Source organism: Cydia pomonella, chromosome 6 (assembly GCF_033807575.1).
Source record: "Cydia pomonella isolate Wapato2018A chromosome 6, ilCydPomo1, whole genome shotgun sequence".
Lineage (NCBI taxonomy): Eukaryota > Metazoa > Arthropoda > Insecta > Lepidoptera > Tortricidae > Cydia > Cydia pomonella.
The window spans coordinates 13,511,240-13,535,256 of NC_084708.1; the positions used below are offsets into that span (position 1 = coordinate 13,511,240).

A 24,017-nucleotide genomic window follows, 5' to 3' on the forward strand; every position below is an offset into this window, starting at 1 on the left:
TTTAAAACAAATGATTACGGGCGATGAAAAGTAGATCACGTACGACAGTAAGGTACGAAAGAGATCGTGGTTGAAGCCCGGAGTAACTTCACAAACAGTAGCGAAGCCCGTATTGACGCCAAGAAGGTGATGTTGAGTGTTTGGTGGGATTGGAAGGGTATTGTTTATCATGAGCTTATCGAACCTGGCCAAACCATTAATTCAACTATCTACTGTCAACAACTAACGCGATTGAAGTAGGCGATGGAATAAAATCGGCCTGAATTGATCAATAGGAAAGGCGTTATCTTCCATCACGACAATGCTAGATCGCACATATCTTTAGTGACTCGTCAAAAGCTGAGAGAGTTTGGCTGGGAAGTTTTAATGCATCCACCGTATAGCCCTGACCTTGCCCCGTCGGACTATCATTTGATTAGTTCTCTGCAAAACTCTCTTAATGGAGTAAAGCTGGTTTCAAAAGAGGCTTGTGAAAATCACTTGGTTCAGTTTTTCGCCCAAAAACCTCAGAAATTCTACAGTGACTGAATAATGATTTTACCAGAAAAGTGGCAAAAGGTCATCGATCAAAACGGCACATATATCGTTGATTAGTGTTTAAAATTTATATTAATAAATTAACTTTGAAAAACATAAAAAAACCGAAATTACTTTTTCCCCAACCCAATATTTTTATATTAATAACTGGTATCTATTTCCAGAATGTCAGACCACACATGCGCAATTATGAAGCGTCACGTCTTTCTAAGGAAGTCGACAGGCCTTGCTGTGAACCTGTAGCTTTTATGGCTCCATAGGTCGTACAACAAATCGTAAGTTATTTAAGATAATCTCCCGCTAAATATATTAGCAAACCCTCTTTGTGAGTAGAAAATGGCGCGAAAATCAAAATTTGTGTGGGATATTATCGATCCTGCGCACCTACATTTTTCACATTTCCCGCCTTTTTGTACTGACAAGCTGGCTTACCAGAGTATAAGTGTAACGACTTCAATCGATGGATCAAATGCCGCAATGTAACGCAAATTGCATGGAATTATCGGCGTGGTGTGTAGAGACCCTTATGAAACGGGACCCTGGACTTTGTTGCCGGCGATTTTGAATACATGCCATATCCTAGTATCAGTCCAAATCCAGTTGGTGTAGGATTGTTGAGTAGAATAAGTTGGGTTATTCCCATTAGTTACTACCAAGTTGTTACCAGTGGTAACTACTGGGTTTTTTTCCCACCTTTTACCAGTGGTAAGGTAACTACTGGGAAAAAAAATCCCACTAACTAGTAGGTAACTAGTAGGTGGTAACTACCACCAACTGGGTTTGGTGGTAATTACTGGGAATTTTTTACCTTTCGTTAAATTTTTAGGATGTCTTGTTTTATCAATAGGCGGGTCCAAACAGAGCGAGCGAGCGAGCACGTACGTGCGAGGCAATTTTTTTTCCCAGTAGTTACCAGTGGTAAAAGGTGGGAAAAAAATTCCCAGTAGTTACCACTGGTAACAACGTGGTGGTAACTAGTGGGAATAACCAATAAGTTGAGGAAAGGGATAAGAAGAATGAGAGCCAAATACATTTATTATAAAATGTAACATAATTTAACAACATTTACCTACTGTTTTTCTGATTTTATAGGTTGCTATATTAAATAATCTCTATCGATAGTAACGATTCATCGACGAACATTCATAACGCCTCACAATTTCAAAAAAATACTGTTAGCAAACTTAATTTCAATATATATTTTCTATTACACATTAAAACCTTAAGTTACTACACTCGAATAAATATCGATATTATAATTGATTAGTTGTGATTTAACAATATTAAAAATTACAAAATTGATACTTATATTAAAATGGTTTGATAGATTCACATGCATAGTAATGCTTATTAAATTTTAAATAATATGTTACTGTATCAAAATAAACAGTAAAAAAAAAAATACGTAAGAAATAGTAATCAAAGTCAACGGCAAAATACACGGTCTTTCCACAGCCCTCATATTTGTAAAGTTTGAATTCACAGCTCAACATTGTTTGGTTATCTATTTTTAATCGTTAATCATTACGCTGTGGTTACTGATTAAATTATAATACAAGTGAGTGAAGTGATTTGTACTTACTTAAAATAAAATTGATATACCATATTTTGGTAAAACACATCTTAATTAAATTCAATCCGTTTCATGAGTAATTTTATTTTATACTTTACGCATAATTAACTCCTGTAAAATTGATCTATTATCTGCTAGTGAATCTCATTGAAATATATGAATAATAATCACAAACTAATCAGCGTGTGTCTCCTACAGTTTCACATCTACCTACATGTAAAGCTGTAAGGCTTAGAACACACTGCGATTAATTTCTTGCGGTTTCAGTCCTGCAAGTAGTGTGTGCGCTTATGAAGCATGTCGTATGTTAACATTTTTGCGGTTCTGTAACCGCAAGAAATGAATCGCAGTGCGTGTTAAGTCTTAGTATCGGTGACGCGGTGGCAGCTAAGTTCTAAACTTGAAAATTCGAATTACGAATCCCATTGAGATAAAATTAAATGACATTTTCTGAGTCAATCTCTCCTTGTTCAACGGTCATGTACATTCCTTCTTCTTCGTAAGTGGAGTCGTGCTTCGCCAGAATACGAAGTAGGGGACGCAGTTTCATCCACCATTGCTGCTTTGGTATTCTTTGGCTGAAAAAGAAGAAATAAGTCACATCAGTTGTTTACTTTGTTCATGCTCTTTTATGTACAATAAAGTTATTATGTTATGATTATATTAAGTTCTCAACAGACAAATAAAGTCAAACAAACATTCATCCGAAATGAGAAGAACTACTTTTTTTTATGGCAATGACATAAGATTTAATTTCGATTGAAAAGTATTACGCTAGGCAAATGCTACAGTGAACATGAATGAATATATATTATTATTATTATATTTAAACTCGGTTCTACATAGCTATTTGTTGTTGGTAGGGTTGGAATAGGAAATCTGTTTCCCGGTGGTACTAAAACCAGGCTCATGTTTCAGCATGGAGACAATTGTCACATGACAGGGACTATTCGCCGCGGTCCAATAAGTAAATATTCACGCTAGGTATTGTCGTTACTTTTAGCACGTGTGGAAGCGAATTTTAGCAAGGTGGATTCTGCCAATGTCGAGGTCGAGGTGTGGATTGTCGTTAATGTCGAGGTGTGGATTGTCGTCACTTACCGACCCCGACCCAATAGGAAATGGTTAGTGTCAAATGCCAATTGTCAGAGTTGCGCGTTGTGAAATAGACGCAGTGCACATGTCAACACTTACGCAAAGTTGGTCTGAGCCTTGAGATCCTCGAGGGGTGTGAACTTGTACTGGCGCTTGACGATGCCGAGCAGGCAGGCCGTGTCGGCGCCGGTGGCGGGCCCGCGCTGCAGCGTCTCCACCAGCCAGTGCAGGCACTTGGCGGCCATCTTGGTGCCCATGTTGCGGTCGAACGGGGTCGGGGAGCCGCCTTGTTGCATGTGACCTGGCAATACCAAACTTTGAAACATTCAGAGAACAAGAACAGACAATACAGCTAGGAAATACAGCTAGGGACCTGGGCCAAATATTTTATCTATAGGTTTTTGTAATTAGTAAGTTTTATTATGTTTGTTTATTTTTTCATTGTTAACAATGATATTATATAACTATAGATAGGTTATAGTCATACATAAGAAGCACAAACAATAATTCCATATTTAATACCTACGAAGAAATCTTTTATTTCTGATTAATTTTCGCAATCCATTCATCTTTGTAGTACATTGTTGAACATGAGCTCGTCTTTTTCTCTTTGGGTGAGCGGGTTTCTTTCGGGTTTACCCAACACATTGCTCCTGACTGTGAATAGTCCCTTGCCGTCCTCCGAATAGAGCCGGTAGATAAAGTCAGTGTTGTAATTTTCGTTAGCTTTCTCATTGCGCAAAATGAGACTGCACTGAATTACAGGTCTTACCCAACACATTGCTCCTGGTAGTAGAGCCGGTAGATAAAGTCAGTGTTGTAATTGTCGTAAGCCTTCTCGTCACGCAGAATGAGACCGCGCTGAATACCACCCGTCAATTCAGACGTTTCACGTCTAGTTGAGTAATTATTGGTACAGGTCTTACCCAGCACATTGCTCCTAGCTGTGAACAGTCCCTTGCCATCTCCGAATAGAGCCGGTAGATAAAGTCAGTGTTGTAATTGTCGTTAGCCTTCTCGTTACGCAGAATGAGACCGCGCTGAATACCAACCGTCAATTCAGACGTTTCACGTCTAGTTGAGTAATTATTGGTACAGGTCTTACCCAGCACATTGCTCCTAGCTGTGAACAGTCCCTTGCCATCTCCGAATAGAGCCGGTAGATAAAGTCAGTGTTGTAATTGTCGTTAGCCTTCTCGTTACGCAGAATGAGACCGCGCTGAATACCAACCGTCAATTCAGACGTTTCACGTCTAGTTGAGTAATTATTGGTACAGGTCTTACCCAGCACATTGCTCCTAGCTGTGAACAGTCCCTTGCCCTCCTCCGAATAGAGCCGGTAGATAAAGTCAGTGTTGTAATTGTCGTTAGCCTTCTCGTTACGCAGGATGAGACCGCGCTGAATGCCGCCCGTCATTTTAGACGCCATGTGGTAAACGTCTTGCTGCAAGTCCTTGATGGAGAACTTTTCTTCATAGATGTAGGCAGCGTCGGCGCCACCGGCTAGACCTAAAAAGTATCGTAAATATTAAATATGGATTTTATTCGAGGCTGGTTGCAATTTATTATAAAATAGTGCTTTACCTGCTAAGGTAGCTAAATAGCCGCAATATCCACCCATGGTTTCAATGACGAACACACGACGTTTTGTACCCTGTGAAATAAATAGACAACTGTTATCGTTAAATAAAAACAAACCTTATGCGAGTATAAAACAATGTTCTAAATCTGAAGGCGCGGACTGACGGATGCGGTCGCAGATATTAATGAAGGCTGTATCAACGTTGTTACTGATGGTGGATAGGATCACCACTAGTGATATATCGAATTGGGATTAACTAACTAGCCCGATAAACCTTATGCCACTATAAACAAGGTTCAAAATGAACTATACCTGTGCGGACTGGCGGATGCGGTCGCAGATCTCAGTGATCTCGTTGAGGGCTGTGTCAGCTCCTAGAGAGAAGTCAGTGCCGGGCACGTTGTTGCTGATGGTTGATGGGATCACCACCAGGGGGATGTTGAATTCGGCGAATTGGTGACGGGATTCGTATAGCTCCAAGCCTGCTTGGTACGCCTGTAATTACATATTCAGATAATGTATGTTCATGACGAGATTGAAAAAAACCTTACCCATAGACTATTTTAAGGTGGTTCTCATTATGCAATTGTCATATAATTTTATTCATCGTTATTCTCTTAATACGTTTATTTTCTGCACGTTAAACCTTGATATTTAAGTAGAACATATTCGTTTGTCTGCGCAAAATTAAAAATAATAACTAGTTATTACAGAATATTATTGAAAAATCCATTTGAAAATTGAGAAGATTTTGGTTCAAGTTTGCTTGTGTGATGTGTTACACTGTCCATGAAAACCAAGATGGCGAGGTTAAGTTTAATCATAGCCAACAAAGATGTCACTTTAACACAGGTAATCGAACTAAGTAGTACCAAATTTGCTCGATAGGTGGTAATAAGGTAAGGGTATGTAATTCACAAAATATGTTATACTGGTTTAGCTTAAAAACCATTTCCGGTATAATTTGATCCCTAGATTCGTACATGTAACAACCCATTTAATTTAAAATAATTAAACCTTTTGTCAATATCTAAAATACTATGAAATTGGAAAACTATATTATCATCATTCTGATAATCTATGAAATCTAATTATTCGTATATTGATTTTCTCATAAATCTACAGAGAATAGACAGGTAGTGTTCTTCAGCTGTCAAATGGCACGATTTTCTTCTTAGGCCTTATATATTTTAAAAGATGAATGAATGTTTGGTCATGGGTACCTCAAATCCACCGATGATCAATAAGCCCTGGATGTTGAACTGCTTGATGCGAGCGGCCATCTCGGCCTTCTTGTCCCCGGGGAGCGTGCGCTTAGTGCCCAGGAACGCGCCGCCCTGTGCCACCCAGCCCGTTACATCCGACCTGAGTGAGTGAGTGATTAAAACAAAGGTGTTTTCATACAATATTTGCTATATTGGCCAAAAAATCAGTAAGAAACTGTATTAGGCTAAAGTTTAATTTCGCTTGCTAAGGAGGAAAACGTACCGAGCGAGAGGCACGTGGGAGACCTCTGTCCCTTTCTAAATGTTGCCACACAAGAAAAAAATAGTATCTTTGAGACCACATGTTAGATCGTGTTTTGTCTTGTAATACAATTGGACCAATGTACGGTTTGACTGATTAATACTGGCGCAACTATTAGATCGCAATAGTAAAAATCTAAACATATCTAACTCTTTTTACCCTAAGTGAGAGATATATTACTTAGAGGGAGAAATGGTTATTGCTGTCCCAGTCTAGACACATAGCTGCGTCCGAAATCAGGAACTTCGACGATATTTTTCGCCTTCAAACGCCATCGTGTATGCCGAGTACGGTGTCGCCCTGGTAGATACAGTCACGCACGATAGAAAACATCTATAGTTACCAGACCATCTTGACGATGTTGCCGCTGATGAAGCCCTCGACGCCGTCGTGTAAGCCGAGCACGGTGTCGCCGCGGTAGATACAGTCACGCACGAAAGAAAACATCTATAGTTACCAGACCATCTTGACGATGTTGCCGCTGATGAAGCCCTCGACCTCGACGCCGTCGTGTAAGCCGAGCACGGTGTCGCCGCGGTAGATACAGTCACGCACGAAAGAAAACATCTTTAGTTACCAGTCCATCTTGACGATGTTGCCGCTGATGAAGCCCTCGACGCCGTCGTGTATGCCGAGCACGGTGTCGTCCCGGTAAATACAGTCAAGCACGAAATAAAACATCTATAGTTAGCAGTCCATCTTGACGATGTTGCCGCTAATGAAGCCCTCGACGCCATCGTGTATGCCGAGTACGGTGTCGCCGCGGTAGATACTGTCACGCACGAAAGAAATCTATAGTTACCAGTCCATCTTGACGATGTTGCCGCTGATGAAGCCCTCGACGCCATCGTGTATGCCGAGCACGGTGTCGCCGCGGTAGATGCAGTTGCGCACGAAAGAGCGCACGGCCGCGTTCATACCGCACGCGGGTGCGCCGACGTGCATAACTGCCAGTGTATAGCCCTCCTTAACAATAAATATATCGCTTTTAAAAAACTTGCCTTGACTGTGATCACGCTAAGTTTGCACTTCTTACAATGACAACGTATTGCCGCGCAATACTTTACGTAAATCTTAGCATGCGATAAAATGGTTGAACTCTATATACAATGAAGTCGTTTAGTACAGCATTAAACAGTAAATTATTAAATATTAACAATGATATATATACTTGAGTTTGTGTTGACTTGACAAATATGGTCTGTATTTGTCAGATAAAGAGTCCGGCCCATTGAGACTTCATTAGTTATGAAACGAAAAGTTTTGAAATACAAATCATGTAGGATAGCACTATTTAGAAATATCGTACTTCATTCGGTAGAGCGTTGCAATAGCATAAGTGATCCCAAAGTATGAAGTGCGTCTAGTTGAGTAGATATAAGCGATGTTCAAAATTACCCAGATTTCAAAGTTATTCCCATGTATATTACCAAGATTTGTTATTCCATGGTGGTATAAAAATATCACTTACGGCAGGTTTTCCGGCGGCGTCGAAGGCCTCCTTGGGAGGCTTTAGACGCGTCAGCATCTTGTAGGTCTCCAAATTGCGAGCAAAGCTGCGACCACGCAGCTGAACCGCTAGGTCCCAGTTCTTGTCTGCCATGGCCTGGAAGATACTATTGTTATTCATATCTCAAGTAATAGAGTTTTACCCTCTTTTTAGGGTTCCGTAGTCAACTAGGAACCCTTATAGTTTCGCCATGTCCGTCTGTCTGTCTGTCCGAGGCTTTGCTCCGTGGTCGTTAGTGCTAGAAAGCTGAAATTCGGCATGGATATATATAAATCAATAAAGCCGACAAAGTCGTACAATAAAAACTAAAAATTTAATTTTTTTGAGGGTAGCTCCCCTACACGTAAAGTGGGGGTGAATTTTATTTTTTGCTTCAACCCTACAGTGTGGGGTATTGTTGGAAAGGTCTTTCAAAACTAATAGGGGTCTTCAACAAACATTTTTTGATAAAGTGAATATATTCGGAGATAATCGCTCCGAAAGAAAAAAAAAATGTGTCCCCCCCCCTCTAACTTTTGAACCATAGGTCCAAAAATTATGAAAAAAATCGTGGAAGTAGAGCTTAAGAAAGACATTAAATGAAAACTATAGCGGACATGATCAGTTTAGCTGTTTTTGAGTTATCGCAAAAAGTTCCCCCTTCATAGTAAAAAGACTTACTTTACCTAATTAGGTACTGCAGATTATGCAAATTTGCCTATTTGTTTAACTCGCGTGAAAAGTACCGTTTCGTCCCTTGGTTAACAATTTACTATACTTTCAGCTCCAGTTTAGCTTATTGTGGCGGAAGAGTAACTACGGAACCCTACACTGAGCGTGGCCCGACATGCTCTTGGCCGGTTTTTTTTTCAATAATAATTGAAGATTACGCCAGTCCTAATTCATAAAACTTTACAAGCTTCAATAAATTAATACATGTTTATATTTTATCCCCTGGTATAGAATAACGCCATTAATTTTAAATAAATAGATAAATATTATGTACATTTAAGGGCGAGATGCACCATCACGCACAATCGACCGAACCGGTTAATGTTAATTATATGGGGCCGTTAGCTGTCATCCCCACAGTTCTAGAATGTGTTAGTATGTAAAGGAGAAACTATCAGAAACTAGGAACCACCTCGCCAGCATACTACAAAAAGGTACCTATTTATTTATGTCCATAAACTCCGTTGTTCGCAATATCGAATGAAAGAATACCATTAGGTACTTTTAACTTCCTAAGTAAATCTATATGCAATTAACGTAAAAAACAAATAGAGAGATAATACAATTTATTTTATGTGTGGCTTTTATTTTACACAATCCTAGCTCGAATTCAATGTAAAGAGTCTTACTTCTGATTAGCTTATTTTTCACATATTCCATTAAATAAAACAGGAAGGTATTATCCAGCGACATAAAAGAAAATACAACTTAGCCAATATTGTTTATATTTTAAATGCAGTGCCATAATCCTGTAATAAACCGGCGACTTTCTGCTCATCAACTAAAATCCTAATAAAGAATAACATTGAACATAAGTATCTAATGCACGCTAGTAGGAAATCGATATCTGTCTAAATATGTACACAACTATTTACCTAATAGGTATATTGCGCAAGGGCTAGTATTTTTTGCACATTTAGCAATATTGCAGAGAATAAAGATTTCGTGACCATTTTATGCATAACTTTGCATTTTATGAGAAAAATAGGTTTGTTTTCAGATTATTATTTGCAATACTTAGTGCAAAATTGTATACAATTTTACTTCGTTAGGTATAATGTCCGTTCACGTTGATCATTCGTTTTTACACAGGCGTTAAGCCTGATTGGCGTTCAGGGTCAACGCTCTCGGCTTGTTTCCAGTGACAGCTTCCGTAGAATTCGTAGAATAGAATATTTATCTCGGCGTAATCTCTTAAAGCGTAATCTCGGTGTAATGTAATATGTCCTATTGTCGGGGTTCGTGCACTTTAGCCTTATTTTAACCCCTCAAGTTCCATGCATAGACAACGTAAAAAACCACTAAGTCGCCTGGGGGGCTTACGCGGTTGCCACACTGATGCGTATTCGCACGTCGCATCGGTGACAGTGCTATGCGTGTACGCATATATAGCGATGTCCCGCTCGCACACCGGAGCGTCGAGCGAATCCGCATCCAAGGTGAAGGCTGCCTTAGAGGTAACTTTTCGCAATGCCGCGTCCGCAGGACTCGAGGGTGTAACAGCAATGGTGAATTCTATAAAACTAGGTCCCAATCAATGACTGGTATTTTCATTCTGGTTACCTGAGCGACCGCTTTAGTGCGTCGCACGCACTCCATGAGGGGGAGGCGTACAGCCTGGTTGCCGTCCAGGGTCACCACGCACGGCTCGGTTTCTGGGGTGGCCTCCATGAGCGCCATCACCGCCTCTGCTCCCATGCGGCAACCCTACAGCGTAAAAGAATGTGTTTTAAAAAATGATAGCCTTGAAGAGGATTAGGTACAGTTTAACGAATAGTTCGTAAAGTAATAAAATTATATAGGTAAGTAGTTAAGTGCTGGCACTACTGGCGTAATAAAATTATGTACGGTCGAAATTAAATCTAATAAGGTATGTTATACCTACATACCTCAGAAACTTTAATATCGTACCTATCTAAAAATATAATATCGTAATATATATATATATTACGATATTAATATCGTTATATTTTAATATCGTAATTGTATCCTTTTTAGGGGTTCCGTAGCCAAATGGCAAAAAACGGAACCCTTACAGATTCGTCATGTTCGTTTGTCTGTCCGATTATGTCACAGCCACTTTTTTCCGAAACTATAAGAACTATACTGTTCAAACTTGGTAAGTAGATGTATTCTATGAACCGCATTAAGATTTTTATAGATAGAATAAAAACAATAAATCTTGGGGGTTCCCCATACTTAGAACTGAAACTCAAAAAATCTTTTTTCATCAAACCCATACGTGTGGGGTATCTATGGATAGGTCTTCAAAAATGATATTGAGGTTTCTAATATCATGTTTTCCTAAACTGAATAGTTTGCGCGAGAGACACTTCCAAAGTGGTAAAATGTGTCCCCCCCCCCCTGTAAATTCTAAAATAACAGAATGATAAAACTAAAAAAAATATATGATATACATTACCATGCAAACTTTCACCGACAATTGGTTTGAACGAGATCTAATAAGTAGTTTTTTTTTAATACGTCATAAATGGTGCATGAAGGGTTCCTTCATGGGCGAGTCCGACTCGCACTTGGCCGCTTTTTTTTAAATTATGTTTATATATTTCTAGCTTATGCCCGCGACTTCGTCTGCGTGGATGACGATGATGATGGTTGACAAAATCTGTCCTAGGTCCTTCTCATTCTCATTCTATCTCTACGAAAGTTCAACGAAATTGGTTCAGCGTTTTAAGCATGAAGGGGTAACGGACAGACAAACAGACACACTTCCGCATTTACAATATTATTAGAATGGATTAAAACCTAACTAAGTCGAGTCTATCGCGAATTTATTATGTTACCTTTACTTTCGACGTTACGACACAGGTTACTGTTACTACTAGTCGTGGTCACGCATAACCATCAGTGTAACCAGCATCAAAACATCGGAAATAAACTATTTAACAAACATCTTTTCATAACAGGTGTCACAGACAGTCCCCTATGCCGAGGATGCATGGAGACTGAAGAAACAGCCTCTCACGTGGTGCTGGAATGCAGCGGAGTGGCCCCATACAGGGCAAAACATCTCGGATCTCCGAGAGACCTTCCCGCTACTCAACATCAATGGTTTGATAGGGTTCCTCGAGGAGTTGGACTGGCAAGAGTAGCCATCCTGTCACATAAAATAGGCGCAAGTCGTCGAGTTGCGGAAAATCGCCCGTATTATAATACAATAGTTGCGCCTATTACGGTTCAAATCAGGGTAAAACACCCCATAAGTCACCCACTCTACGTCCATTCCTAGAGGATACGTTTTTATCAAAATCGGTTTACTACCTAGTAGTTGTTCGTATAATGTAGTAGACATACAGAGTTACTATCGCATAATTAACAATATTAGTAAATACCCATACATATAATACTACAATGTGGGCGCAGCATAAGTATTGTACGTTCCAACATAATTATTAGGAAATTAAATTACGGTGAAATCTACAGAATCTCCTTTCACTTGTAAAGCCGATCCTGGCTAAAAAAGTTGGGCGACTTGCGCGTCATTTCATGAAACTGCGTCCAATTATCGTACGCGAGCCAATTGCGCTGTCCGCATTCCGACACCCAATTTAAGCAGGAAAAGTGCAATTCGATATTTTAACATTGTCTTCGTAAGTTGACCGCTTTTTGGACGGAATATAGTGCAATTTCGATTTACGTCGGGCGAAGACTTCTAAAAACGCAGATCTTCCTAGAAGATGTAGGCGACTGTAGTAAGATTAGAACCAGATTTCAACCGATTTATTCAAGTACCTATAATATTGAGACACTTCTATAGAAAATCTATGCGGCTACGGCTAGTAACGTAAACGCATATTTTGGACTACAAATCAAGATCCGTAGCTATCAAACGATTGCAATGTACCTACGTATCAATTGTATCAACGGAGGGGCCCGTTGCCTGTTCTCATTCTCAGTACAAAATTTAATATTCAAGCCGTAGCCATTTTGGTGGTTGGTGGTAAATTTTGTACTGAGAACAGACAACCTTGGTGTGACGTGTTTATGTACATAGTTATGTGTCAAACCGTAACTGTGACGTCACACAATTTTCAAAGAGCGTTTTGGGCGCGAAAGCATGAGTCAAAATATACTTTGTTAATTTAACATATTTAAAGCCGTTTTTAGGGTAAAAGTTGAATTTTAGGGCAACGTTTGGTTAATATAGAACGTACCTATTACAAGCGTTTCAAAAAATTGGAAACATTTGGACGAGTAGTCAAATGTCGTTTTGTCGCGTACACACGGTACAAATTACCGTTAGCCATTAGACAAACACTATCGTACATTGACATGACCCATCAACTTAATCATATCACATTCTAAATAAACCATTTTACTTGATATTTCACACGTCTGTGGGTTAGAGTATTGTTTACATTACAAATACTTTCTGTACTAGTAGGTACCATGTATGTACATTACATACCTTGATAAAAGGAAACAATGCCTATTATGTTTATCAAAACACAATGATAAAATCAGATCAGATACATGTATAAATAAATAAACGGCGCGCCGTTTTTTATCCCTTTTTTTTTCAACAAAAATACCACGCGTCGCGCGGGTGGTATCTTTGTTAAAAAAAGAATTCTGATTGTGATGTGTAGACATATGCATTAACTTTCACTTTAGGAAGAGAGCCACTAGATTTTATAATAGAATATAGGTACGTACCTATATGAAATTCCTATGTATATCATGAATGAAACGCTACAACTTCATGATCTGACTAGCGACCGCCAGCCATTAGCGTTCGAAATTAATCGTTTCACTATTTGCCAGCGACGTTTAGGCTTATCGAATAAATAGTGTATCCAAAGCATCAGCAAATAATACAAAAAAATATAATTGGGTAATTTTTTTATGCACACCAGCAACACCAGAGGGGTTGTAAGTGCGTTGCCGGCATTTAAGATGGTCGGTTTGAAGGTCGTATCGGTCCGGAAATACCGCAGGCGACAGTTCATTCCACAGTTTAGCTGTGCGAGGCAGAAAGTTCCTGGAGAAACGCACAGTTGAGGACTGCCAACCATCTAAGTGGTGAGGATGGAAATGTTGTCGCGTAGGGCGATGGCGAAAAGAAGCGGCAGGGATTAATCCGAACAATTCCTCGGAGCACTCCCCGTTGTACATGCGATAGAAAATGCAGAGCGAGGCCACATCTCTACGCAGCGCCAAGGAGTCAAGCCGATCCGAAATACGCTGGCAGTCAACAATTCGAGTCGCTCTTCGTTGGATGCGGTCCTGCCCATAGATGAGAACAGTATTCCATGTGCATGTGCACCTGCGCCTTATAAAGCTGTAGGCGTTTGGCCGGTGTGAAAAATAATGAAGTTATCTAATTAGGGTAATTCCGGGGTAGTTGGCCATAGTTTTTTTAGAACGTTATAAAAAAAAAAAGTATATGAGTAATCAAAGAAATCTTTATTTATTTATAAACTTTGAACAATCAACGTTAGATAATTAAACAAACAAAAAATATTTTCTATTGAGATCAGATTGAAAAATCTTTAAAAAAAAAAAACACAATTGGCCGTCTCTCCCGGGGTATCTGGGTATGATGACCATACCAGTATGGGAAAGGTGGCCATAACCTAATTCTAAATTATTGTATGTCTTCAGTCTTATTTTTTGGTACTGAGGCGCTTCTTCTTTTCCTGGCCACATTTGGAGCATGCATCGTCGAATTCGGTGCAATTTTCATGAACCCAAAACATACAAATCGTGCACTGGAGCCAATCTTCAACAAGAAGAGTTTCGTAATAATTTTCTCCGCGTCCACGACAGTTATCCTCCCCTTTCAAGTTCTTTTTCTTCTTGTTTTTCGATATTATGGCAAGCGGGACATCGCCACTGCTATCCAACAGCCTTCGGATAGCCTTTCTTTTGTTTACCCGAGCCGTTTTCTTTTTTGCCTGTCCTTCCTTCTTAATGGAGTTTCCGGGTATTTTCTTGATCTCTTTTTTAATTTACTTTTCCTCAGCGCATTTTATAGCACCGATATGTGCTTCCGAAGTCAGTAGCATTCCCACTTGTTTAGCTCGTTTGCGAATTTCAGCGAGTCTTTGTGGGATAGGTGATATATCCTGTAAAATTCGTAATGGGGTATAGTCTGGATTTTTATTGAGGGGACGTTCTTTCGGCTTTGATGTGAGCTACCAGTTTATCCTCATTTTCTTTTCCAAACGAAGAAGACGGTCCCATAGGCCCCTTTTTGTCATTATTCTTCTTCAATCTTCTTTCTAACGTTTTTCGTGGTATTTGGTTCTGGATAGCCGCCACTCGCACGGATAACCCATCATTTTTCACAGCACTAATAGTAGCTTTAAGTGAAAGTTCTGACCAATTCCCTCTGACAGCTACTGCTTTTCTTTTGTACTTGATTGGCATCAAAAAAAAATTAATTATATGAATAAGGCATCATTTTTGCACCATCAGTGTATGATGGCCATATGGCCATGACATGCCGACTTAATCAGGCCATCTCTCCTTTTCTTCCGGGAGAGATGACCACACCTAAAAAGAAAACAAGTCAAAACTCGATCTGCATAATTTTGAGGTTAGAACATAACGACATCCGTATACTTTGCAATAAAAACAAAAAACACCAATATTATGAGAAACTAACATCACCACAAGTTAAAACATGAACCTCCTTTGAAATATTTTCACTTGTCAAAATAATCAACACAGATTTTACTTACTTTTTCTTTTTTTTTCGCCAAAATATTTGCCGTACCCTTGCTCCCACTCACGACGCGCGGCGAACTAAAACAAAAACTAGCGACATCTAGCCGTAGAACCATGAAATATTTCGATTGACCATCTCGTCCTTATGGCCATCTACCCCGGAATTACCCTAAACAAAAATGAAGCGCTGGTAGCTGCCGCCTAGCGGTACGAGCGTGCGACATGCAATCCGGAGGTCGCGGGTTCAAACCCCGGCTCGTTCCAATGAGTTTTTCGGAACTTATGTACGAAAAATCATTTGTTATTTACCAGTCCCTTTCCGGTGAAGGAAAACATCGTGAAGAAACCGGACTAATCCCAACAAGTCCTAGTTTAGCCTCTGGGTTGGAAGGTCAGACGGCAGTCACTTTCCTAAAAACTAGTGCCTACGCCAAATCTTGGGATTAGTTGTCAAGCGGACCCCAGGCTCCCATGAGCCGTGGCAAAATGCTGGGATAACGCGAGGAAGAAGAAAAGAAGATCTAATACACAACAACAAAAAATAAATCTTGTTAGATACTAAAATAAAACCATATAAACTAGTAGCTCTGTGAGCTGTAGACCTCGCGAGCATAGCTTATGGCTCCTCTACACGATGGCCCAGCGTATTAGGCAAGTCCTAGGGGCGCATTTATGCGTTAGAGCAGCGGTTCCTAACTTGGGGGTAATTACCCCCGTAGTGGTAAATCTGGTATTTTATGAAGGTAATAAGCTCAATTAAATATATCAGAAATTAGACCTGTAAGCAAAAATATTGATATTTATTGGGAGTAGGGGTAAAATCGGGTTCCCTAGTTAGTCATAGGGGTGACAGAACTGACAAGGTTACGAACCACTGCGTTAGAGGGAGCAAGTGATATTGCTATCTCATTTCACCGCATATCTGCGTCCCTTAGATTGGCCTACGCTGGGCCATCGTGTAGAGTATCCCTTAAAACTGAATAAATGTATAGCTCCGCTGTTTAGAAGAATTTATAAAAACTAAATTGACAAAAAAACATAATTATCGAATAGGAAGGTCCAACTTTGTATGTAGAAAAAAGTTGAAAGTATTTTATCTTCACATGGCTCCCTTTATAGAACAGTAATCTATGTGCCAAATTTGAACTCATATGCGAATAATCAAATCAAATGATGTGTGGTGGTCGCTATGATTTTGTGATTTGTAATATCCTCATACAAATAAAAAAATGCAAAGTTACCTAAAACAAAAAAACGATCGCCATCTTTTTTAGCATACTTATAAATAATAAATAAAACGAATAAAGAGCCCTTAAACACATTTCCAAAGCAGAATTATTGATGGGTCAATTTATTTTCATACTATTTTGTATAGCAGTGATGTTTCATTTATAGCGACCTCTAAATAATGTTAATTGCTCTTAATTTTTTATAGCTCAGAATTTAAAAAGCCCGCACATGTAAATTTACTGCCATCTTTGGACACATGATTAAAACTTTTGGAACGTTATGGTGCCATCGCTCGAAACGATGCTGTCAATCATTTGGCCTTTTATCTATTAGATGGCGCCACTTTTAGGTCTTTAACAATTTTAACATATATTAGTAAACAAATAAGGATCAAAAAGATCATTAAGGAAAGGAAAGTCAAATGGCGTTCTACAAATTTTTATCATGTGTCGAAAGATATAGCATCAATTTTACTGTAGCAACAAAATTTTGTTTGACAATCCACCTCCATTTCAATTTCGCTTTGCCATCGCCTACAAAATGGGAAGGAAAGAGAAAATACTCCCTTTCCCGTTTCCAAACGCCCACAGTTAGTCGGTCATCCCCTGAATGGTAAAAGTTGAACCACCTCCATCTTCGTCGGCAGAAGAAGGGTCATCAGAGCTTCACTCTGTAGTGTTTTATATCTATAGGATTTAGCAATTTAATCCGCTAAAACATCATTTTGCTACATCGAATACCTTGACTAAAATATCAACAGAATATCATATCTGTTGATATTGTGCCCTGAATTTTTGTAGACAAGATTATAGCAAGCATCGCTGGCTCTTAATAATCTATATGCACCAAAATTTTCTAAAAGAATGCCACGAACCGTACCGAAACTTTCTGCGGCGACTGCACGCAGGAAATATTTTAAAAAACCGTTTCCCTCTTTTAGCTATGATATTTTTTTATTTTTATTAAAGCAATATAACATACTTTTACGTTTAAACTTCTATACCTAATATAATATCAATATTCCAATCTACAACTACGTCTCTATAGCAAAGCCAAAGTTGATTAATTAATCTAAATGCAAAAACTGCTCAGATTTTTTTAAACATGAACCCGTTTTCGCCTGCGCAACTGTCCGTCTCCTTGAACTTTAACGGCCGTAAAAAAAGTTCAAACAATAAAACTGAAACGAATACGCTTTGCTCGCGCTTCGTGCTCGCTTGATCAACAATACGAAATTTAAATACAAAAAAAATACAAAATGTTACAATTCAGGGAATAGATCCAGGGTCCTCTTCTCTCTCCCTGTTACAAAGCTTAGTCAATAAAAAATAGGAAATTAAAGTGCATAAAAAAAACAAAAAAGATTCCATTGTTCGGGATTTGAGCCCGGAACCTCATGATTATAAAGCTAGTGTATTCCAATTGAGCCACGAATAGATATATGTGACATGGTGAAATTAGGCTACTTATTCTCGAGTAAAATCTAAATATCTAAATACCCCCTAAACCAGCGTTCTAAAATATCTGAATTTTTCGCAAATCACTCTGTAACCATGTCTGAAAAGGAGGAAACTCTTATGATATCGATACGGCTATTTGTTTAGGCGCGACGTACCATGACTCCGCCATTTTGAAAAAAATCCAAAAACTGGATCGACAAAAAAATTCTATTTGATCATAGAATATGGTCGCAAAATTTCACGCGAATCGGTTGAGAATTGCGACCTGTAGAGGAGAACATCCGGACATACGAAAGCAGATTGCGCGAGTCAAAACGTAGACCTACGCTACGCTTCGGTCAATAACGTTGCAACAAAATTGCCAAATAAAACTTATTAATAGTCCATAAAAATGCACTTCTCTTCAGAGTTCAGACCCTTTATTATATTGAGTACAATTTTTTTTTTGTGACGCCAACATTTTTGATGCAGAAAACACAGCTACAATCGTCAAAATGCAACTTTTACAATGTGCCTGGTTACGAAGGTACCAGCGATATTGACTAACACATTGCTCTTATCGCTCTACCGAGGCAGATCATGATATTCTTGGGCAAATCTTAGGCATATAATGAAATGGCGGCGTTTCACAATATGCCTAGGACTTTACTATGCATCTAGCACCATATCGTCATATATGATGACAGCAAAATTTCTGCAGGAGACCCATGAGCGGACCTCGTAATATATAGTTTAAATTAAGAATTTGTTCCTACCAGAATCCTGTCGAAAGCCGAAGGCGAACCTCCGCGCTGCACATGACCCAGCACAGTGATGCGCGTGTCTTGCTGCAGGTTGTCCACGACCACTTTCTTCACGAGTTCAGCGGTGATGGGCTTGCCCTCGCGGTCGATGGCTCCCTCTGCCACTATGATGATGTTTAATCGCTGGCCCGATTTCCTTTCCTATTTCACAGACGTTGTGTTAGAGATTGGAATGGTGAAAGCAGGTGTCATGGTTGAAAGACATACCTGCTTCATCTATAAATAAACAGCGTAATTTCTACTAAGATGGTACATCAAATGTCGAAATATTTAAATAATCGTACTAAAGTAGGCCCACTTTAATCGAAGTATAAAGTTCCTAGCATTTCTAAGCAGATTCATATAGTTTATAAATTGGATTACGGCATGACATCCCAAGGGATAATATTATTAACCCTGAAGGGATATATTACAAATATACTTAGCGCATTCAATGTATGTATGCAAGACATATGAAGGTCATAGCTTCGGAACTTTTTATGACGAAGTCTGCATTGTAGGGAATAGGTACATGGTAGAGGTCACGTAGCGCGGCGTGCATAAATCAATTCAACAATCTGACTCTTTCTGTACTCGTATTCCTGCAATGCTATTGATTTATTGCAATGCTGTAAAGGCTATCTAGATATATTAACTATAGGTAGTGTGGTAAGTAAACATGCGTTTAAAGTCATTCCAGAATTCAGGGTGAATTGCACATGCAAATTTCATTTCAAGTTCAATGTAGGACGTAGAATTTAGGACAACAAATGTGCGATTCTTTGTGATGCAAGGCAAAACGTGAAAAATTACATAAATCACTGTGAATGTAAAGTAAAATACCTACACCACAAGTACAGATATGCTACAAGTGATTAATTGAGACTAATTTAAGGAACAAACTAGGTTCACAAGAACATAAGAGGTTGACAAACAACACACAATCAAAGACAAAAGGGGTAAGTCACCGAACTTTACTGGTCGCAGTCAAATTGCATAAACTAATTCAGCTAATTTGCAAGTCGTCGTGGCATAGCAGTCAAATGGGACACTCAAAATATCTCCTTTCAATTGGCTAAATTGGATCGATTAAGAATGATATCACCGAGCCAAGTGAGTTGGTAGTACTTGGTAGGTACCTCAAAATAACTCTATTGAATTGCTTGATCGCAGCACCTGATAAAGCACAAACAAAGTAAAAGTCCTAGTGCTTGAAAGCCTAATACCAACAATTGACAGTCTACGAAATGTTTTGCTAGGAATAAGATTAAGGATGCCAACTATTGGGGCAGTGTCAGACACTGGGACATTTACGTTATATTATTTGCGTAATACCTACAGTGATTGCGGTTTATATGTGCACAGAGCCACTCAATTAAGCTGCGTACCTGAGTCAATCGTTTGCAAAGCTTTTCAACCCAATTATTGGGAACAGGGTCCTCGGGAATGAATACTTGATCTGCCTCGCTCGCCAGAGCGGCCACAAGGGCCAGGTAACTGTAACAAGCGGCCCGGGAGTTGGTCATGCAAGCGGAACCCACCTTGCACGTGAAATGATCAGTACAGGTATGGTCAGAGTTAACACCACCATAGGTTGGGTCAAAACAAAACGCCAGTGAAGCCTGCCAACTTGATTTAGACCTCTAGCATACTAACTCTGCGGATCGTGAAATTCTTGATGGTCAAATTCTTTAAAAGAAATTCACATCGCTGCGCCAGGGGTTCGCGGTCCGCAATGTCAGTATACTAGCAGCCTCAATGAAGTGAATTAATAGAGGAAATGGATAGTGATCCTGCTCCCACATAAATAACAGATTAAAATTCTTGCCTCGATAATCTTTTCACATAACTTTTTATGCCAATTGAGGGGCGCTGGTTCCTCGCATATAAAGTTATAAGTAGCGTCCGTACAAAGGCTGGTGTAAACTGCAAGAAAACTAAACAAGGACCAGTTATGGAATGGCATTTATATGATTTATCCATGAATGCTGATGGAAAAAATCAACGGGTGCATGGGGCAAGGCGCATATAAATGTATAAGCTTGCCTGTTCTAACTTATCACATAGTTTAGCGCTCCAGTCAACTGATGGAGGCGACTCGGGGATAAAGACAAAGTCCGCTTCAGACGCTAATCCCGTTACCACAGCAAGATATCTGGACGAACAACTTTTTTTTAGGTTCCATTTCCTTGTCTGATGCAAGCTTACTTAGCGTTGTGTGGTGATGTATGGCTATTTATAGTTAATTAAGGCGAGTTAAGAAATTGTAAAAGTACATCCACATTATGCGCAAACTCTTGAATAGGTAGGTATTGGGTTGCATGGCAACAGAGACGGCAAGGCAACCTGGAACATCGTTCATGGCTGTCGCGTGAATTCATTTTTTGACGCACTTAATGTGAATGCATCTCAATAGTTTTTTTTAAATATAGAATGTTGATTTAAAAATGATGACAATACGTCTCCGTTTTAAGGAACACACCCTGTAATACATACAAAACAGAAAATATAGACATCAATAAATTTACACATAATACAATGTAGGTACAAATGAGCATTCAAAACTTATAACTATTGTTACCTACCCGCAGTGTCTACCCATGACCTCCATGATGAAAGTTCTTTGATGTGAGTATGCCGTGCTCACGATGGCGTCAATAGCCTCGATAATCCGGTGCAGAGCTGAGTCCGTGCCTATGGTCATGTCCGTACCACAGAAATCATTGTCAATTGAACCAACCTAAAAACATTCATACTTCACTGTACCAATTAATGATTTGGACATCAACTCTGGTTGCTAAGCCAGGGTTGAAGTATCCAAACAAGACACCCACAACTTTTAAATACTAGAAATTTGTAATGTGTAAATCTGATGAAATTTAAATCATTTAATGTCAGTAATCCGGTGGCATTACCACTATGTCTGTTATTCCCTTTGTGAAAGTGAGTCCAACTGAAGGGAATATAGAGCAGTAAGGAAAATTGGTATTACCTTTCAGGGTTCAATATTATCAGGATGATTATACTACTTGATAATACTGCGCTGGAAGCCACCAGCAACATGCTGAGATGAGGCCATTTCGTGGCACTTTATACTTCCTTCGTTTTTGTTATATCATGTAATTTAATGTATCTTGTTTGTGTTTACGAATAAAAAATATTCTATTCTATTCTATTCTAATAACTAAGGACACAATAGGTAACATATACAAAAGCTGTCTGGTGAGCCCCAAACTAGGTTAAGCCTGTATCTTGGAACTCACCAAGTATTGTAATAATTATCGGATGGTTATGGATTGTTATATTTGTTATCACTGGTATAATATAGTATATTTTTAAACCCCCCTACCACTTTGGCGAGATTTATCCTCCCTCTGTAACAATTTCAGGGGAGTAATTTCAATATGCTAGTTTTAGGTAAGAAGAAAGGTAATCAGAGATTGATTGGGTGCCTATTTATATTGGTTTCTCAGCAAAACAAAAAGCTAATTAAAGCAATTAACAGTCAGTTAAGATGGCCTTGGTTACATACTTTAAATTTCAACATGAAATTAAATATAACAGAGTTAAATGATATGATTGGTACGACTAAAGAATGGAATGTGCTCCCGCCATCTGTATTCCATGATGAATAGGACTTCAGTCTCTTTAACGCAAGAGTTAATAGGCTACTACTGATCCGGTGAGCTCCATCTTAGGCCCTGTCTTCACTTTCCATCAGGTGTGACTAGGGCCAATCGCCAATCAGTTTATAATAAAAAAATATATAAAATACTAAAATGTCAATTTTACCCCATTCTTCCAATTTTGTACAAAAATGAGAAGTTGGTTGGACAAAGTAAGGCAATTAAACTGTCACTGTATGTGTAAGGAATTAAAAGATTGGGGCATAAAAACATGGACTACACAATAACTTACCATTCCTGCAATGTGCAAGAATTTGTATTTCTCTCTTTGATCTTTGGTGATCTTATTATTTTCCAGCAGTTCGTCAAGAAGGCTCGACCACTCCTGACGGAAGAGGTTAGCTCCAGTCAGAGATCCATCACCTCCGATGACGACCAGATTAGTAATGCCTCGAGTAACAAGGTTATAGGAAGCTTTCAGGCGACCCTCTCTTTTGCTAAAATTAAATAACTTTATAAATTATTTCTTTATTACATGTTAGGTGGATTAATAGGTAATTATTCATTCATAAGTAATATGAAGGCTGCAGGATTAAACTGGGTTATTCCCTTAAAAAGACTTAATTAATTTCTTATATTTCATATTCAATTTTAGAATTTATTAAAACACAGTATTTCATAATAACAGTTAAGTGCATATAATTATGTATATGATTACATCTTCCTGAAATAAGATGCAACCATGATGAAACATGCTGACATAAATTGAAATTCGTTATTGTAAAATAACAGTAACTAAAAAACTTCAAATAAATATATTGTCTAATTCATGAGTTGTTAGTAAATAAATAGGGATGATTCATCAATTTTTCTAACAATAACGACACTTACATGAAATCCATGCATCGGGCTGAACCAATAATGGTACCTCCTTTATGAATGATGGAGCTCACAGAAGACCAGTTAGCTTCCTCAATGTTGTCCCCTCCGTCCACCATGCCCTGGTAACCTTCGCGAATAAAGTATACTTTGCATCCCAAGTAAATACCCATTCGAACCACTGAACGCACCGCAGCATTCATGCCCTGGGAGTCACCTCCGCTCGTAAACACTGCGAGCCCCTTCCCTTTATGGGACCCCCTCTCAATAAACCTTTGCGTTGCCGTCACATCCATCCTGAAGGGTTAAATATCCCCCGACACCTAAAATACACACATACTCAATTATCACTATTAGTACTGAAGATACACAAGATAGTCTTGTAGTTTTCACTATATGAATTAAACAATGCAGATGCCAATGTTCTCTAAAGTTTTCAGCTCTTATTTATTTGAGAAATACGCACCAAACCTGAATTACAAAATCTTTTTGAATTTGAATCTGTCAGAGATGAACTTCATCAAGGTGACCTTTGAATGACAAGTTTGACAACAAAATGCTAGTGGTGCGACTGTCGATACTTTCGATGTCGATAAGGTTTTCAGAAATTCCTTACAACTAATCTCATTTGAAATATACAAACATTACTTTGTACACCAAATTGATTTTAATGTTGATTTCACCGATTAAAAAATTTACAAACTCCGTTTATTCTAATTTTACCTTGCAACAAGAGTATTTTTTACCTTGATATCATTATTAGTGTTACATGTAACGCAGCCGTCATGTTTTTTGGAAGTTTTCGGTAATAT

At 38.9% G+C, this 24,017-nt stretch overlaps 1 protein-coding gene across 3 annotated transcripts; it reads right to left on the reverse strand.

The window, feature by feature from the left end:
• Positions 1–1,554: 1,554 nt before the first annotated feature.
• On the reverse strand, positions 1,555–23,828 carry LOC133519010 (ATP-dependent 6-phosphofructokinase). Of its 3 annotated transcripts, none has more exons than XM_061852854.1 (15): positions 23,672–23,828; positions 23,218–23,528; positions 22,619–22,823; positions 21,286–21,440; positions 20,089–20,197; positions 18,674–18,862; positions 10,099–10,242; positions 7,786–7,920; positions 7,117–7,280; positions 6,011–6,152; positions 5,100–5,282; positions 4,790–4,859; positions 4,490–4,714; positions 3,305–3,506; positions 1,555–2,688 (listed from the first exon to the last, which is right to left on the reverse strand). In XM_061852854.1, exons 2-15 carry the CDS (start codon positions 23,499–23,501, stop codon positions 2,547–2,549), a joined length of 2,349 nt encoding a protein of 782 aa, XP_061708838.1. In that variant the 5' UTR covers positions 23,502–23,528; positions 23,672–23,828; the 3' UTR covers positions 1,555–2,546. The 3 variants fall into 3 exon arrangements, with proteins under 3 accessions (XP_061708838.1, XP_061708840.1, XP_061708837.1); XM_061852856.1 differs by lacking the exon at positions 20,089–20,197 and adding an exon at positions 20,529–20,637; XM_061852853.1 differs by lacking the exon at positions 20,089–20,197 and adding an exon at positions 20,747–20,855.
• Between the last annotated feature and the right edge of the window lie 189 nt (positions 23,829–24,017).